Source organism: Chelmon rostratus, chromosome 22 (assembly GCF_017976325.1).
Source record: "Chelmon rostratus isolate fCheRos1 chromosome 22, fCheRos1.pri, whole genome shotgun sequence".
NCBI classification, from domain to species: domain Eukaryota; kingdom Metazoa; phylum Chordata; class Actinopteri; order Chaetodontiformes; family Chaetodontidae; genus Chelmon; species Chelmon rostratus.
In genome coordinates, this window is record NC_055679.1 from 10,450,000 (window position 1) to 10,465,964 (window position 15,965).

The 15,965-nt window shown below is 41.5% G+C and overlaps 2 protein-coding genes across 4 annotated transcripts in view; one reads left to right on the forward strand and one right to left on the reverse strand.

Annotated features, from left to right (window-relative positions):
• On the reverse strand, window positions 1–13,507 carry ints13 (integrator complex subunit 13). Of its 3 annotated transcripts, none has more exons than XM_041964069.1 (17): window positions 13,383–13,507; window positions 6,841–7,091; window positions 6,503–6,577; window positions 6,178–6,380; window positions 5,982–6,062; window positions 5,667–5,757; window positions 5,356–5,484; window positions 3,361–3,445; window positions 3,043–3,135; window positions 2,515–2,604; window positions 2,218–2,396; window positions 1,971–2,135; window positions 1,602–1,756; window positions 1,266–1,496; window positions 1,031–1,161; window positions 366–501; window positions 1–241 (listed from the first exon to the last, which is right to left on the reverse strand). In XM_041964069.1, exons 2-17 carry the CDS (start codon window positions 7,057–7,059, stop codon window positions 205–207), a joined length of 2,100 nt encoding a protein of 699 aa, XP_041820003.1. In that variant the 5' UTR covers window positions 7,060–7,091; window positions 13,383–13,507; the 3' UTR covers window positions 1–204. The 3 variants fall into 3 exon arrangements, with proteins under 3 accessions (XP_041820003.1, XP_041820004.1, XP_041820002.1); XM_041964070.1 differs by lacking the exon at window positions 13,383–13,507 and adding an exon at window positions 11,707–11,724; XM_041964068.1 differs by lacking the exon at window positions 13,383–13,507 and adding an exon at window positions 8,181–8,319.
• ano6 (anoctamin 6) overlaps window positions 9,042–15,965 on the forward strand; it is a 21,319-nt gene continuing 14,395 nt past the window's right edge. Inside the window, exons 1-3 of the mRNA XM_041964067.1 lie at window positions 9,042–9,311; window positions 14,171–14,241; window positions 14,725–14,853. Coding sequence (XP_041820001.1) covers window positions 9,218–9,311; window positions 14,171–14,241; window positions 14,725–14,853 — 294 coding nt within the window. The 5' untranslated portion in view covers window positions 9,042–9,217. The remainder of the gene's footprint in view (window positions 9,312–14,170; window positions 14,242–14,724; window positions 14,854–15,965) is intronic.

Sequence of the window (15,965 nt, forward strand, 5' to 3'; positions counted from 1 at the left end):
TCTCTATTAACAGCTTTTATTGCTTTACACAATATGTGAACAGCATATCTACAAAACCATGGTTAAAAAAAATTAGAAATTCCTCGTTAGAGTTCAGGGTCTATTTTATCTGATGTCCTTGTTCTGGGAGTGTAATGTTAAAAAACACTGTGGTCCACAATCTCATCCTTGGCGGGGGGGTGAAGCTATGGATCGATGGAAACATCATCTGGAGGCTTTGCCGTTTTCATGAACGTCCATCCTGTACATCGGGAAAATGAAAATTTTGATCCATAAGAAATGTATTTTTAGATGTGATCTGATACAGGTTCAAAAATTTGGACATCATTCAATGTAAGAGAAATGTTACAGCGATAAGTACACACCCATTCTCGTCTTTGAGCTGCTGGTACAACTCAAACTTGTTGTTCACGGAGCTCACTCTTCCAACGAACTCTTGGTGCTTCCTGGAATTGGCTGCGGTGATGCGGTTGGTCCACATGGTGAGGAGCGAGACAGGACCTGCAGCAAGAGTAAAGCAAAACCACAGAGAGAAGAAAAACACACACCCAGTTAGGCCTGCGTGATGTCATCAGTTGCTATTTGCTGTCATAAGCTCTGATTGGTCCAACCTCATATACAGATAATTATCCACTGATTTGCATTAAGGTCAGATTGATTTAATTAATTAGATTATAAGGAATTATTATGTACTACAAAATGAGACTGACTGAATGTGAAATAAAACTTAATAAATAATTGTAGGCCTCCTCATTCTGACTGGTTTTCCTTCCTCTGGTATCAAAAAGCTCTTAAATATTTCACCGTGTGAACCCTGCAAACCCTGTACTAACAGTCTGTGCCCCCTCAAGTTTAAGAAGAAAAACCCAATAATTTTACATTGTCTGAACTGAGACCAGCGTTTAAAAAATGCAAAGCTGCTTAGTGAGCTGGACACTGCCAGCAGTTGGTCAATGATTTCTTCATGACTCAGCAGTATTTTTGAGGTGGTTTGTTTTCTAAGCAGAAAAGGCATGGAGAGGGTTGGTACCTTTTGCTCTCTCGGGAGGCTGAACCTCCTCTGTGGACAGACGCGGCTTCTTGTTGAGGGGCTCCGGGGAATCTGGGGAATCCTTGATCACCTCCGACTCCTGATCTTCTTTATCCAGCAAACCCTTTAGTCTTCAGTTAAAAAAAAAAAGACAGTGAGAGAACAGAAAGTTTCGTGACCACAGCAAAGATTCTTTTTGCCACTGAAGTTTGGCGACAATCCGAGCACCACCGACCTCTCCGAGTCCTGCCAGCTTTTGTCGTCTGTGTCCTTGCTGCCGTTTTTCTCCGTCCTGTCTTCCCGCTCCTCCCTCTTCCTCCCTCTCTTCTTCCTCTCCTCCTCCTCGGGAGGTTTGCTGCGGCAGGCGATGATGCAGTCCAGCACCCGCTGGTGTCTGTCTGTGTCTCCGGCGTGAGTTTTCACTAAGGTTTCCAGCTCGTTCCACATGATGCGATACTGTTCGTCTCTGGAGAAAGTTGCGACGCAGAAACATCAGCGACTCAGCTGACTGAAATTGTGATGCTCATTTAACCAAAGAAGATAAAAGATGTCAAAGGCTTTGGATAAATACCTCTTGGGGCCTTTGCCTCTGGATCCTACGGTGGAAATAGGGAGGGGGTCGTTCTTCCTCTCCATGTCTACCAGGTTGTAAACTGTCTTCTGGCAGGTCAGGACGTCCTCCTCAGACAAAGTCTCTTTCACTATCAGGTTAGCCAAAGGAACCACCTAGAGGAGGAAAACAGGAAGACACAGGAGTGAGCTGGAGGGTGGTGATGTGGGCCAACATGGAGGCACAGAAACGCCACATTCACCAGGAACATCCAGTAGGCAGATTATCTTTTATGTGCAGATGTTGTCATCCTAGCATGTTGGAGGCTTCACTTGTATGATAGAAATCTTTGGTAGAAGTAAATAAAAAGTATCTCTGCATGCTGCTCACGGCCTGCATGTTGAAGATGGTGGTCTGGGAGATGATCATCGGCCAGTATCGAGTGTGACGTTCCAGCTGAGCTTTGGCCCTCTCAGCTGGTAGTTTCCCAGAGGGATCATGGGAGGACTCGGACACAGGAGTGAGCCGGTTCTCCCTCATAAATTCACCAAAGTCCTGAAACAGACCAAAAAAAGACAGTTACCGTTTGAGGATTATTAGCGCAGGTTGAAACACAGTCGGCGTGAGATGAACGTACCGTGATACGGTAGTCTGTCACTCTGCCCCCACAGCCCTCGCTGATGGAGGGCGGGTCCTCCAGGGTGGAGCGGTTGCTGTTGAGCACATGCAGGAAGATCTCGCCCCCGTGGCTGCTGAGCATGTGGCTGATGACCTTTGAGCCCGACTTCCTCGGCTGCTCAAGCAGCACCGATCGACCTGTGGTCACCCAAGAGGAGAGGCAGCCAAGCAACAATTAGTCTGCAGATCAATTCAAGGCAAAGAAGCTGGACAAAGGACAGTGGACACGGTACACAGGCTTATCTATCTATCTTACCGTTTAGGAGAAAGTTTGTCAAACATGACGAGGGCCGACTGTTTACGTCTGTGGGGGAGATGCGATAGGCTCCTGTACAGTAATGCAGTTCTGAGGTGGAAAAAAACACAGACACAAATAATTCAGTCAAGTCAATGCTGCCATCGATAACTCTTTTCTGCTCAATATGCCCCTTATGCCTACAGAAATACAATACATATAATACTGTATGTGTTCTCCTGAATTACAACTTCAAAGTAGAGCTGCAACAAAAAAGTCTATTGTAGCATTTTTTTTCAAGCAGAAAAGCTGAACATTTGCTACTTCTATCATCTCAAATGATATGAGGAATGATATGAAATGAGGATCTGATGCGTGTCATCCTCAAATCATAATGTGAATATCTTTGGGTTTTGGCCGTTTAATGTAAGAAGCTATTAAAATAGATCACCGTGGCCTGCGGGGAAACAGGCATTTTGGTTTTTAAATCTTAAAACCCTTCAAATGAAATAACTGACAAACAAGAGCTTTTGGGCTGGCTGTGCCCACCTATGCTGTTGGTTCGTGGAGTGCACCATTTCAGCGTTATCGTCTCTTTGAGTCCGTTTTCTCGAGTGCTGGTGCCGGCCATATGCAAGTCTCCTGCACGACACAAAGATGACACGTGAGTGGTTAGTTTTTCAGGATAAATTGGTGAATTTAAATTATTAAGCATGCATAAAATCCCTATAACATAATAATTATTTTAGTTCACAGAGCAAAGTTTTGCCTCAGATATGAACTGCTTTATCTTGTGTAGTTGTGTCTGAAGCTCTTTTAATGGCCAACCAATAGAAAAGGAAAACTCATTGCTTTATCAATACCCACCGCTTTTAATGAACTCCAGGTGAGCGTCTCTGTGATGCAGGAGCTCAACATCGTAATTGGCTGATGTGTTGGCGTGCTGCTCTTCCTGTCCATCCGCAGAGACAATAACAAACACAGGTCAGCATGAAGTCAGCTCTTAAAATGTTTAAACTAAAACACAAACACACACACGAGCACAAACACACATCAACACTGCTGATTTCATGTTCCAAAGGGTAAATGATAATGGAGTGAAAGAAAAAGGTTTGCTCGCTGGGTGACTCAAGTCTGTTTTCTTCTGTTCACATCAGAGACTAGTGTTTAATGCAAATGTCCTGAGATTCACACAGAACTGAGCCTACACCCGTTTGACATAAATCATGGATTCCCAGTCTTACAAAACCAGCTTGATAAAATTTGGACCCAAGTCTAAAAATCTAACAACACACTTTTTAATCACAAGCTTTCTACACTTGGGAAAAAAACAGTTTCAGGGACGCCAAAGGTGAAATCATAAGTGGTGTAGTGGTGCCTGAGGAAATGAGAATACTCTTAATTTCTGCCTCTAACCCGAAGCCTAACCGCAGCGATGTAGCATCGCAACGTTCTATGTAATTCTGGAGGCAAATTTTTGATGGAGTAGTTTGTTTCATCTTTCCTATTAATTACATTAAGTAAAATTTTCCAAAGGTCACATTTTGTTGTGCTGTTATTTGAGGTTAACCAACAAGGTTAGCATATTCTTTGGACAAGGCATGCCCTGCCCTACTCTGCCTCTGATTGGCTTACCCTGATATTCCTTACATTAACCTTAACCATTTGTCATTCCTCATGCCCAAACCTAGCCAACCCAATCTTTGAGTACTAGCCAAGCAAAGGCAGAGTAGGGTGGGTCATGCCTTTGCCATCCTACAGAAAAAAGATTGTGTGCTCTCGGCACACTACTGACAGATGGACTGAAAAATAAGTAGTAGGTATATGTCTCATACCTAGACTATAACCACTGGGAATCATGTTTAAACATTTAAAGATAAAGTTTGAAACAAAATGTGTTATCCAGACACCAACAATGGACCACATCAAAACACTAAGAGGGGGGATGAGTGGGAACTGATGGGGAAAACAGAGACCAGGGGAAAGTTTGGACAACTTTTAAGGCATAAACACCTGAGAGACACTGACAGGATTTAATAACTCAGAAGAGGCAACGCTGGTCACAGATGTTTGGATATAAAAACATCTGAATGCAATGTTAATATTCTACATGTTTTGAGAATCAGAATTTGGCAGAAACACTATGTCAAAACACCCAAAAATTGATTTTTCACAACAATTGTTTATTTTAAAACAATTGGTGAGTCAATAAGGCTATTACATCATTTAATGTTTTTAAAAAGGTTATTTCAGGTGTGGAGGCTTTTCCAGCAAACCCCAAACTCTGCATTTCCTGGGTGTCCACCGCGAGACCAGAGTTGCCTGTCCTTCACTGGAGCCTCACCAGCAAATCTGTAGACCAAGTGTCACATCAAAATAAATACATGACACTGTAAGCCTGTTGCAACAGTAGAGCTCAAAACACATACTTCAAACTAGGTGGTGTAAACTCTGCCCCTTCCTCACTTTGATGTGTGTGTGATAAGAGTACTAACCTGGTCGCAAACATTTAATGTGGGCTAGCAAAACAGAAAATACAGCATGAAACCAGCAGCAGATTCACAGTCATATCAACATGCAGATGAGATAAACAAAAAAGATGAGACTGCAAAGTTGCATGAGTAATTACAGGTGAGGAAGGGCTCATACATAAAGATTAAGCAAGCAAAAAAAAAAGAGTGAAGGCTATGAGAGAAAATCTTTTCAAAAAGCAAACAATCAAGTGAAAAGAGAGAGTGGTTCACTGCATTCTCGACATGACAACATTTTTGTACTAGCAACAGAAAAAAAATGTAAAAGTTAATGTGAGTTAATTTTGGTGAGGCATGTGCAAGGCCAGGCGAAGGGCAAGAGGCCCCTTACCTTCATGGGGATGTTTGTTATGGTGGTGGAGGCCAAGTCGAAGTGCTGCTGGACCAGAATGTTGAGTTTGGTGGCTAGATGGCGGCCCGCGCGAACGCTGTGAACCTCGCTGGTGAGTAGAGGGGAGATCTGGCACAACGAGAGAGGAAGATGCGGTGAGGACAGACAGCTGCGACATGGTGTCAAATCCAGCGTTAAGCATCACATTTTCACACAAACTCACAACGAAGTCTTGCTTTGATTCATTTGCTGTGTCTTTATGAACCCACAGAGTGCAAACTATGACGGTGGTTTTCTTCCTTGTTACCCACCTCTTTCTTCGGTCGGTCAGACACCAATGTGTCCTCACCCTGTGGGTAGATGTGGACTAGAACCAGGTCACACTGCTGGATGGCCATCAGCCTGAAACACACAACAGCGAGTTCAAGGTAAGAAAACAAATCTATAAGTAATTTATCACCTTCTTAAAAGTTAAGAATTACTGCATCAACAGTGTGGTGTAAGCTATGCCACATATGTATCTAATAGGAGAGAATTATCAACACTGTATTTCAGCCTATTTCAAGATTAAAAAAATATTTTTACAAGTGAGTAACACATTTCTTCGCACATCATCTGAGACTGACCTGTCCGAGCCTGCTGCCAGCTTGTTTTGCTCTAAAATGGTTTCCTGGATGCAGTCTTCCAACATGCGCACATGAGTATCACTGTATGATAAAACCCAAACAGAGCACTGCATTAGCACAGTCTTAAGCACATCAACAACAACAACTGGCCAACAGGCTGCTGTTGACTGCCTGCCATGTTAATGGCAATGTTTACCTTTTAGCGTTGGTAAGGCAGATGATACGCCCCCTGTTGGCAACTCTGTCGGCTGTGTCCATCAGAGTGGTGCGCCTCTCGTGCTGCAACTCTGTGATCTTGCATAACGACTCCACCGCGGCAACCAGCCCATGCAGGATGCTGCAACACTCAGGGTCTTCGTGTGGGTTGGGTGGCCCAACAGCTGCCAGAGCTGACATGAGCTGCCACAGAAGAGGAGAATAATCATATCGCAAGTCCAACTTCTGCTAAAATGTGGTCACTGATGTGTTTTTAAAGAAAGGTTGCATTTCTCCAAAATGTGTTTTCGTGGGCAGTGGATTACCTCATGAGTGCTCTGGTCTTCCTGCCTCCAGCTGTTCAAGATGTGGAACTCTGAATCACTCACAATGTAATTGATCTGTAAAATAAAGAGTTGGCAGAAAATGTGAACGGCAGTGTCGATGTCATCGGTTAATACATCGGATAAAAGTTTCTAAACATATGGTTAAAACTTTCTAAACATATGCTCATACGTAAGATTTCCCCTTGTGACCTCAACTGTATTTTTCAACATGTCCAAATTCAAACGGCAAGTGAAACTGGTGGTGGAGAAACAGCTTGAGCTAAAACATTTCAGTCTGAGTAAAAAAAAAAAACAAAAACAAAAATCAAGAAGCTAACCAGTTTGTCCCTTGGATAAATATCATAGAGGATCCGGCAGTACTCCATGGAGCACTCCACAGCACAGGTCCACAGGGACTTGGATACAGGGGCCAAAGGAATAACCCCTTGGGCTCGACTCTTCGTCAGCACGTCACACTCCACCTGCTGGCGACTCGACTCTGCCATGTAGGGACAGTGGTCCACCACAAAGACCGTCTTGTGAGACACCGAGAACATCTTGGTTTTGCCGATCTGCAGCACGTACTGATCTGTAAGAGTAACAGAAAAATAACACCAACCATCAAGCACTGGGTAAAGTTGTTTTGCAGTAATTGTAAAGTTTACATTGTCAAATGCTTAACTTTCGGGTTAAATTGCTACACCTAATGCAAATTGAAATCTTCTGTTCTCCTTAGTCATAATTGGGGTGTAACAGAGTAAACATACAATATCTAAACTTAATTTCCCTGTATTTCCCACGAGGAAAATAGTTTGTCAGCCAGGATTTGGGCTGACGTGACATTGCAGATTCAAGTGAGTGAGATCGATCACTGAAAACAATGTATGTGAATGAATAAATGAGATGAACTTTATTTTTGTGAATAGTCACATACCTGATTCACACTTTGTGGGATTATTTAGACACAAAAGTTAAGACCCAAACTCTGACATGTATTACCAGTAACATCTTATAGCACAGTTCAATGGTTAAAAAATATACAGCGTAAAGAATGTGCATTAACACAGATGATCTCTAAAAATGGGATTTAAATATGCACAGAACCAAACAAAGTCCATGTTGTACAGTATGTTGTAAGTGTAGTGTTACATGACATATCAAGCGTTAAATCATATCAAAATGATCTTACACCTGAACATTGCACATTGTAAACACGTTGTTGCAATTGCAATATCCTTAATAACACTACGGAAATAACCTGTGCAATGACAGAATTATTATTTTATCATGGCTGCTGATGATGGATAGAGCAGCCTGACATACATAAACTGCCATGTCCAGCACTAAATATTGCCCGCTTATCATTGAACGTTAGCTCACCTGGAGAATACCCTGCTAATAGAACGTTTCCAGGTCAGGAATGAATCTCAACCTACTGAAAACCGTGGCTGCTCTCTTTAGGTCATGTTTTGACTAATAAACGGACTGTCTAACCAGTCAGAGGGAGAGCCAATCAGTCTCAGGGCATGCCATCAATAACTCCACATCGTTAGCAAGCTAGCATGAACTACTTGCTAAGGGCGCATGACACTGACCACCACGTTAGCCTTTTAGCTAACACTAACCAGAATCATCTGTTTGCTGATTCACGTTCATTACCAGCGACATAAACACTTACCCATTATGGCATTTGCGTAGTTCTAAGCTAATTTTTTTCTATTTAATTCACTTCCAAGAAACCATCATCACCTGACTATTTGTACAAACTTGGAATGACTAGCACAAACAATACACTTATACGTTGCAGGCTAGCAGGTTTGTTATTAGCGGAAATATGTCCCGTGGTGTTTCGTCACCGTTTCCCTTCCCCTAGTTGCCGAGCGGCATTATTAAATAGTTCCTAGCCCATATGTTACTTCAGATTCCCGTACGTTTCCCCTGATGAAACTTAAAAATTTACTTCGTTCTCATACTGATGTCTTCTGTCTGCCTTCTGTCTTTATTAAACAACTCTCTGGTGCGGTAGCTACGGCCGTAGAAGTCAGTGAAAATATTGGAATTAAACGTTTGTTTCGCTTCAGTTAAACATATTATCATTACAAACGGACAACAGTCAATGATGCGACTATGAAAACGTATTTAAAGCAACAACCCGTCACTGGATATCGGTTAACGGTTGACTTTAATTATCGTTATTTGAATGAAGTAGCGGGTTAACGTACAAGGGTCGCTAACGGAGCTATGTTTCGCAGTGTTGATGCTAACTGAATGCCAAACATCTCAAAAGTTGAATCTAAATGTTTTTTTTTTTTGCGGAGAATAACTTGATATTTTTAACACACGTGTGTACAATGTTAAAGTAATGTACCACTTTTTTTCTGCATACTCTCGAGTGCCACTTTTGTCGACTTCTTAATTAGAAAGCGTTGCAACTGACTTCTGAGGCATGTGAAGTGGGCGTAACCAGACCTGTCAAACATGGCTGAACAACGTCAACACCCTCCTTCTCCTCCGCCTCCGACCACACCCGTTTGATTTTTCACGTCTCAAGTCTGAACTTGTCTGAAAGTTAACGCGGCTGAGCGAGTGTTGAGAAATATAGCAGTAATGCGCTGAGGACGGGGCTGCGCTTTAAAGCTGCTGTCACATACAGTCGGCTGTCGGTGAATTAGCGAAGTTCTTGTTGTGATGTGACTGGACCCGCCGACAAGGACTATGAGCGGCAACGACATCTTCGAGATGGACTCCATGACTGAGACGGAGGAGATGGAGGGTGATAATGAACTTGGCATCATAAACGAGGAAGTTGGTGAGAAGACAGTTTTGTGTATTGCAGACATGTGTTGGTGTGGGTTCAGGGACGCTGTCTGGGTTTAAACTCAGCAATCAGAGACACAGTACAGCTGATACATGGAATACATCAGACAGGCCATAATCATGTCTGGATGTTAGCCCCTTCTTCATCACTGCTCTTCTTTCTGCTCTCAATTGAAGGAGTGATGCGTTCAGGGGTGGTGCCCTTTTTAAGAACAGCTTGTAAAGATGCTTAAAAGTGCTGGACCACAATCAATTACATGAGTTCTTGTAGTATTTAAATACAAGTTTAAGATACTTGTACGTTGAGTATGAAAATACTGCACTTTTTACTTCACTACATGTTTTTTGAGTGTAGTTACTGTTACATTGAGGATAGGGCTGCAATTTACAGTTGTTTTCATTGTGGATTAATCTGTCGATTGTTTTCTTGATTAAATTAGTTGCTTGGTCTACAAAATGTCAGAAAATGGTGAAAAGCGTTGATCAGTGTGTCCCAGAGCCTCAAATGTCTTGTTTTGTCCAAGATACTCAGTTTACTATCATAGAGGAGTGAAGGAACCAGAAAATATTAACATTTAAGAAACTGCAATCAGAAATGTTTGACTTTTTGCTCTTAAAAAAATATTAAACTGATTAATCGAGTATCAAAGTCGTTGCCAGTGAATTTAATAGTCGACAACTAATCGATTAATCAGTGCAGCTCTAATTGAGGATATGCATCGATTCTACGTACAAAACATTTGGAAACCTTAAAAGGATGTTCTCCGGTTTTAAAAAGTACTCATCAATGTATAAAATAGTCGGGTTGAAGTTCGCTGCGTCATTAAAATCGTGATTAAATGTTGCATCAGTAATAATAATCCAGTAATGTATGATGATATAACACTGCAATGCACCATTATGATGCCTAATGAGTACTTATGGGTCCATTTTGTTGCTAATAATTCTGTACTGAAGTTGCATTTTCAATGAAATACACTCACAATGGAGTGTTTTTACACTGTTTTGGTGCTATTTTCACTTAAGTAGAAGATCTGATTGAAATTCTTGGGTCATGGTCTCCCTGCTGAACACAAACACATTATTGTTCTGTAGTAAATGATCAGTATGTTAAGCCCTGAGTATAGGAGTCTGTTTAACATTCAGACCATGCACATGGCATGTGAAGCAGAGTTTCTGTTCACCAATGGGGGTGTGGCGCGCACATTTTTAGTAGGGCACAAGCTCACCCCACTGCAACCGCAATACACGTGAATACAGATAACAGATATTGGGCTGTCACCAGTTTTTAACAGAAAGCCACAAAAACAAAAAACAAAAAACAGGTAGAGTCCTTGTTTATTTCTTAGATGTCCGGTGTGGATCCTTCTATGGTTGCAGCTTTGGAGGCCACAACTGATGCCATCTCTCCACACTCTTTTGTCTCTTGCATTTCTTACATTCCTGACACCACAAGCTGCAGCTGCAACTTAACTTTGGAATGGAATAATAGAAGCTACAGTGAAGTATGTTGCAGTGCCTGTACAGCTGTCAGCCCACACGCTTGTATTTCATGGGAAAGATTGCTCAATCTGTAAGCTCCTTTGTGTTTCGTCTTGTCCTCGGTGACATACCGTCTGGTATTGCATTCATGTTTTATACTCGCAGTCACTGAGAGACAAATGGCCCTTTGGGTTAACTTGAATAGTTGCCAATAATACAGTATTTAAAAGGTCTGACCATATGGAAATGATCAGCGCTTTTCACACTAGATCACAAAGGCCATGTTAAAGTACACTCTGTTTAATGGAGCCTTCTCTTCTCCTCAAATGTATTATTAATGCTCACACACTGTTGCAGCCTGTGATGCTGGGATGACAGCAGAAAAACACTGATGATTTTTAACACGCACTCATCACCGTTTTCTGCGGTGTTGATGCAAGGTTTCTGTGGGTCAGTGGGAGAGAACCAGGTTTCCACCGCTGCAAGCATGGTTCAATGAAAATGAATAATCGCTGATCTTATTTCACATGCAAAGCATACAATTATATGCACTAACTGCTGATACCGGTGCAGAAAACAGTTTCCTGTCAGACAGTGAGAAGGACACTCAGCAGTGGCTGGCATTAAACTTAAAGAGTTGAGTGTTAAAATGTGAGCCCTTGTCGGTGTAATACAATATGCATCATGGACCTTTATGTTGCACGAGATAAAAAAAAGTTTGTGACATCTGTTTCTGTTAAAGAATGATGCTTTTTTTTCCTGTTTAGTCTGTTTTCATTATTTTGTGTGTTGTTATGGAGGGTGTTCTCTAGAGAGGAAGTGAGCGCTGGGCGGGTGGGTTGTGGCAAGAAAGCAGATTTTTATGGGCATAGCTGCAGCGTGCTTTTCAAAAGAATCATACTCACTGACTCACTGCAGGCTGCAGAGGTTTCGAAGGGTTTGATGACTCAGTAGATGGTGCACATTTTATTTATTTTACACATCAAAGTGGTGACTGCAGAAAATAGACATCTGGGTAATACAGAATGGCCGCTCGTCCACAGCAAACAAACCAAAACACACAGAAAGAGGAAATTTAGTTTTCCTGCCTTTTCCCCTTTGACCATTACCTTACATGTGATATTACACTGAGGATTTAGGCAGACAATATATCAGTGTAAAAAAGAAGTGGATAAACGGTTAACCAGCTGCGATTAATATTCTTGGATCTGTCCTTCTTCGTACCATCTATTTGACAAGTAAGAGGAGTCAGATATTAAAAATCCAGGCTGTTAGATTCCAGCAAGTTATTCATAAGTCTGTGGAAAAAAAAAAGCAATATTCTAAGGGACAGTCATTACAAATAAGAAGCTCTTTGCAGAGTTCGTAGTATAACAAGCTTTGATGGCGTTCCGAGTGCCAGGCTGGGGGAGGACTTTGTCATAGAAAAGTCTCATTTGAAGAGCAGTGATTGCACAGTTCAGTTTCCCAGGGTGTCACTATGGTCTGTGTTTTGAAAACAACATCTGTTTTCAGTTAATTTTCTCATAGCGCTCTGCTTTATGTGGAAAGATTGCCGGACTTTCCAGACTGGATGTTGTGTCATCTGTTTTGTAAAACAATTATGAAGCATTTAACAGTGCATACAGTGATAGTATTGATTTTGCTTCGTTTTGATTTGGCAGCAGTGCGAATACTGAATGCAGATTCCTGAAAGAACAGCTGGAAAAACACTGCAGTAGGTGGTGACCTACATCTTTTCTTTTCCGGGGAGTGATTTAACATTGTGGTTTGTGCGTAGCCGAGTGGAAGCTCTAAAAAAAAAAAAAAAAAAGAAAAGAAAAGCAGCAGCACCAGTGTGACGTTTGGGGAAACAGGCTTTTACAGGAGGGTCACCGGGCTTTGGGAATGAGAAGCAGCACTGCTTCAGTGAGCACCACTGAGGTGCAACATGAATTACGCCCTGGTCACTTTCCGACTGTGAGCGTATGAATGTGAAGTTGAACTTGTAAGGTCAGCAGCACCTTCACTGGCAAACAGAGATAAAACAAGACAGAGTCTGCAGCCGTGCTACTTCAGCCCTGCAGGGCGTAGAGCTAAATACTAATGTCAACATGCTCCAAACTACAAATAAAGTTGGGACGTTGCTCAGGAACACTTCGTAAAACTGTTGTCTGGAAAAACAGTGCTTTTGCTGATTGCATTCTGTGCTTATGTAAGCTTTACTCAGCATAACAACTTGTTTTGGAATTGGGGTAGTAACGTGCGCACAGTGTCAACGCTAACGTTTAGCTGGTATATTGCTTTCACCATCTAAGGTTTGTGTGATAGCATGCTAACATTTGCTAAGTAACATCATCTAAGCAGAAGATGATGAGAGTGCTATCCGTTTTGCAAGTAGCTGGTCATAAACCGAGGTACTGGGCGAATTCAAATTCAGACTTAGAATTACACTGACGGACAGACCGACGTTGGACCTTTTGGTCCATGCTGCTAGCACGGCTAAAACAATTGCTTTATCATCTTTTGCGCTGAGTAAAGGTTACCAAGAATAAAAAAAAAAACATCAGGAGAATTTCATGAAAATAAAAAGTTATCCTACCTCTCTACTTGTCACTCACAGGGATGAAGTTTTGGTTTTAGAATATCTCTGCCGCTGTGTAACTTCTGATTTGATGAGCTCAGCTGTGGTTTAAACCTGGTTAAGTGAAAACCAGGTGGCAAAACGTTAAAACATAGCTGGGTGCTACAATAAGTTAGACTGGGCTTCTTTGTTGTAACAAGCACACATCCGGTTGAGATGAAGGTAAATGTCAGCTGAACCGGATGTATGATCCATGTAACCTTATAAGATCCTTCCCGTGCAGGTGACTCAGAGGAGTGTCACACACTTTTAAAATGTACTTCTCAGAAAATAGTAATTAAGGTAATGTGGTTCAGGTGGCCATATCATTAGCTTCTAAGAAAGGAAGTTAGAAATATTATGGTGTCGTTGCAGTAGATTTCTATCAGTCTATACTTGTAATGCAAATGTCCACCATAGTGTAGAACATTTTGTCCCGTTTCAGGAATAACCTTTCACAATCTTTCAATTAAGCATCTTTATTCTTTACAATAAAATTACAGCAGCTGTTTATCTTTTAATCCATCCATGATTTCTTTCTGATTTATAGCCTCAGGTGAGAAAGCAGCTCTCATGTGCTATGTGCAGATGTGGCTACTAGATGAAAGAACTATGAATAAAATCACAAAACTACATCAGATTTGATATATGAATACAAATATGCTTAAAATCACTCAGGCTCGAGGAAATATCCATGCAGCTTTGGGTTCCCTTTATCATTATCATGTCTGTTTTCACAAATATGTGTTTGGTCTGTTTTTTTCCAGTTTACCCTGAGGAGTTCTTACCAACATATCAAAGTATTAAAGAAGGAGCAACAGTAGCCAAAGCACATCTGGTAAGTTAACACAATAATTGACTGATTGTCAAGACATGTTATTTGTATCTTTTAAATATTATCTCTTCTTCTAATGATTAGTATTTGGAAATTGCAGCCACTTGAGAATCTTTTCTCAAGGGACATATGTATAGCTAACAGACGGTAGATATTATAGTCACTAAAATCATGCAAATAGTTACATTTGCTTGCAAAAGCTTTATTAATACCTACTGGTGTTACCAGCCTGACTGTGGAGAGAAAGAAAGAGAGAGAGATGAAGGGCGGGTGTCATAATGTTTGTTGACTCTTCCCACTTCCCCTGCATGGCTTATTTCTGCTGGTTAAATAGACTGGCCAAGGTCTTTATTTAACATAATCCAGACACAGACCGCACACACACAGTCTCGCCTCTCTCTGTGCATCATGTATGACATTATGGAGGAAGATGTGTACGAGTTTCAGGAGGCCGAGCTGCCTGACGAGCCTTGTTTTTGCTCTCAGGCAGAGTTCAATGACAAACCGGACTCCTTGTTCTTCAATGACGGCGTGAGGAGGATCGACTATATCTTGGTGTATGAGGATGAGGATAAGAAGGAGTTTGAGAAGAGGCACACGTTCCAGCGGCGCAAAGTAAGTCCCCCTCTGTGCATATATCATATTAAATCTGCAGGGATTAAAGTATTGCAAATGGTGCTCAGGTAAGACTTGGAGTGCAAAGTTATCTACTCACAAAAAGTAAGTATCAGTAAAAAGTTCTATGTTTTGGGCTTTTTTGTATTTTTGAGCCATTTTTTGCCTTCATTAGACAGCCTAGAGAATATCTTATAAAGTAAGATTTGGTAGCCAGTCATTTTACTTAATGAATAGCACATAACATAACATAACATTTTAATCAAAGACATGAATAGATTGGAAAACAAATGATTCACTGTGCTGCATAGCAGTGAATCAAACATAACACTATAGAGTCAGACTTTCCTCTATTTGTAAAGTTTTTATTTGTAGCAGGATGGCTGTCTGTGTCTTTAAATTAATTACTCATGCCAGTGGACACAATAATGCTCAAACCTTTAATTATCCAGGAAAGGGAACAGCTGAGCATACTTTGTTTTTCTAGTTGCTTTCTGTTGTACTTCTCTTTCATTCCGCATTTTGAACTGTGAGTCTAAATCCCCAGAGGGAAATTATGGAAATGAGGAGCGTCACTTCTCCACTTGCGCCACCACAATGTTGGCAAGAGGTTTCAGATCAGATCAGTCGGGTCGTGAGTGTCTGTATCTAAACTTGAATGTCGTCTCACGTTTGTCCAGAAATTTTGGAAAACCAGAGTCAATCCAGTTTGTTCAGGGGGTATTTAACATGATTCCTGCTTACTTACACAGCGCTGAGACATGAACTGACATAACAAGGTGTGTTGTTTGTTGCTGCAGGTGTCTTTCACAATAGGTTTACAGTGAGCAATGTGCAATATGATGCTTGTAAAGACTGTAGCTTGTGGTTTTGAAATGGAGACTCTGCCCTGTGGAGGCTGAAATCATACATCACTCGTTGTTAAATGGTAAAAATGGTAACAATTGACTAAAGGTCTAATGAGTGCATAGATGTATTGATAAGCGAGACAGATGATTGATATGTTGTTTTCCTGAAGCAGTGAGTCGAGGTAATGACTGTGTAGAAGCTTTAGCCTGTTGTTACTGCTGTTGCAGGTCAGAGCTCATGAGCTTCTTCACCACAGATCCACC